Source organism: Quercus lobata, chromosome 2 (assembly GCF_001633185.2).
Source record: "Quercus lobata isolate SW786 chromosome 2, ValleyOak3.0 Primary Assembly, whole genome shotgun sequence".
Taxonomy (NCBI): Eukaryota; Viridiplantae; Streptophyta; class Magnoliopsida; order Fagales; family Fagaceae; genus Quercus; species Quercus lobata.
The window spans coordinates 42,310,180-42,312,942 of NC_044905.1; the positions used below are offsets into that span (position 1 = coordinate 42,310,180).

At 39.1% G+C, this 2,763-nt stretch overlaps 1 protein-coding gene across 1 annotated transcript; it reads right to left on the reverse strand.

The window, feature by feature from the left end:
* Positions 1-1,177: 1,177 nt before the first annotated feature.
* LOC115964673 lies at positions 1,178-2,306 on the reverse strand. The gene is made up of 2 exons (XM_031083937.1): positions 1,269-2,306; positions 1,178-1,204 (listed from the first exon to the last, which is right to left on the reverse strand). The coding sequence occupies exons 1-2, from the start codon at positions 2,304-2,306 to the stop codon at positions 1,178-1,180; spliced, it is 1,065 nt and encodes a 354-aa protein (XP_030939797.1).
* Between the last annotated feature and the right edge of the window lie 457 nt (positions 2,307-2,763).

Consider the following 2,763-nt stretch of genomic DNA (forward strand, 5'->3'; position numbering starts at 1 on the left):
AAAATATTTTTATTTTTATTTTTAATATATTGCTAAGCATACTTTTTTACATTATACAAATATATACCAAATTTAAGAGCAATAGACAATAGTAGATAATAACTGAAACATGATGTTCATAAATTAAACACAACCCACAAGATTGAAACTAAAACATTCATGATGTTCAGAAATTAAAATACAACTTGCAAATTTGAAACTAAAACAAAATAAAAGATAATCAACAAGACAATCAAATACTAGCATCATCATCAACATCAACATCAATAACTTCACTTCGAACTTCACTTTCACTAGTAGTAACACTAGTGTTAGCATTTCCAATAACCATAGCCTCCAACTCTGGCTCATCAAGTGTAAGGGCTGCATTCTCAAGAATGCCAGCTCCTCCATGTATGTCGCTCTCATTCCAAGAGTCTCCTGCAATATCCCACATCTTTGTTGATGTATTTACGTACTCCTCATTGCGCCTTGACAAGAGTCGAAGATTAGAATGCACATAGACCAAATCTTCAGCGCGTGCAGGAGCCATTTTGTTTCTTTTTAAGGAATGAATGAATTTGTATGTGCTCCAATTCCTCTCAGCACATGAGGATGAACAAGGTTGTCCAAGAAGTTTAAAGGCAAGGGATTGAAGAGTTGGAAATGCGGAGCCATGGTATTGCCACCAAACCAAAGGTAGTAAGTCCCACCTATCTGTCAAGGCATCTGGTGAAGGAAACCTCCCTCCTGAAAATGAAGCAAACTCACACTTCACTGCCTTTAATTCACTCTCATCTTCAAAGTATCGATCCAAACACTTGCTCCTTTCCATAGAAATTTCATGATCCCGATGTGGTGAGATGCGTTTTGGATTCTCCGAAAGCCATTCAATGGAGTAATACCTAGTTAAAGAGTAAAAAACAAATATAGATGAAACGTATGTTTTACTAGAAGAGGGAACTAAGGAAAATAGAAAATAAATGTACTTACTTAGGATTTAAGGAATGAGCCAAGCAATGTAGTGGTGTACAATTTTTAGTCCATCGATCAATGAGTATATCATACACCACACTCCAAAATGAGCTATACTCATCATCTTCCAAGCCTTCGTGCCGATATATTGCTGTCTTCACCTTCTCTATCATTGAATCCCACATCTCATACACAAGATGAAGACAAGGCTTATCTGTGTCCGCTACTCGTAGCATATCATAAATAGGTGCTGTGAATTCAAGGATATAGTCAACTTTATCCCACCAAAGATCACTTAGAATCATATCTTTCACCTTTACAGCTTTTTCAACATCATCCTCCCTATAAGAAGCCCATTGCTCACTAATAGCCATGGCTTGAAGGCATTTTTTTATCAACTTCAACTTTTTCAGCATTACAACAATTGAAGCAAATCTAGTATCAGCAACTTGGAGCAATTTTAATGGACTAAATTCATTAAACATTGCCAACCTCATTGAATGGTTCATAATAAAAACACGTATGAAAGATGCATCATCAGCAATACGTGTAATCCAACTACATTCCTCGTATGTAACTTCATTCTTTTCAGTGTTTTTTGCTGCACAAATATTCTTCAAAGCTAGATTGAGAGTGTGGACAACACAGGGTGTCCAAAATATTTTAGGATACTCACCTTCAATAAGAGCTCCAGCAGATTTCATCACATTAGCATTATCAGTGATGACTTGGACAACTTTTTCATGTCCAATCTCTTTTATAGCATCCTTCAACACCCCAGCAATATAATGTTTGTCTTTGAACTCACCTGACCCATCAATTGCCTTTACAAACACCGGACCCCCATCTGATACAGCCATAATATTAATAAGAGGCCTTCTTTGTGGATCTGACCATCCATCAGAAACTATGCTTATACCATTTTCAAGCCAAGAATCCTTAATTGGTTTCAAGAGTCTTTCAACATGAGCTCTTTCTTTTTGCAAAAGTGTTGTTCTCAAGGCATTGTATCCAGGAGGAACATAACCTGGGATGTTATGGATAGCAGCATATGCATAGGAATTACGATAATATGGGTTCCTTGCAAAGTTAAATGGAAGCCCACCAGTGTAAAATATCCTAGCAATTCTACTATCCAATTCATATCTAGTAGTATTCTGGAATGCTTTCTCAATAGGAGAAAATCCAGCCACCTTCCTCCTCTTACCATCAACTGGATTTGTACTATCACTCCCTTCCTGTCTCCGAAATAGGGAAATAGGTATAGGCCCACGGCCTGGGATAGGTGGGGGTAAGGGAATTCGACTTCTCTGTTCACTCTCTAACTTATCCTTCTCAACTTGATCATGCATTCGCTGTGTAAGGTTGAATTTATTCAACCATCTAATTGGCTTTATTCCGTGCCAAATTTGCTTGTAATTCAGCATTTAGTAACCCTGTATTTAGGTGGGTTTGATGTAAGGGTAGTGAGTGAGATAGAGTGAAGATTGCTCAAGAGTGTGCAAGAAAACAGAGACTCGCGGCTGGGACTCGCGGGTGACTCGCGGCTGCAAGCCGCCAGAAGCAGCACACGTGCCAACATGTTGGAAGATGAACAGTCATGCTAGCTGGAGCACTACAGGACAAAACAGGACAACTGGCCATACGGTTATCTCGCGACTGGATCTCGCGACTTAGTCAAGCCGCGAGGTCAAGCCGCGAGCCACCCCTGTTTTGTAAAACCTGACGTTTCACATTCCTCTCCCACTCCAGTATAAATACCCCTTTTACCCACGATTGAAAGAGAGCTTCCAGAGAGAATTTTGAGAG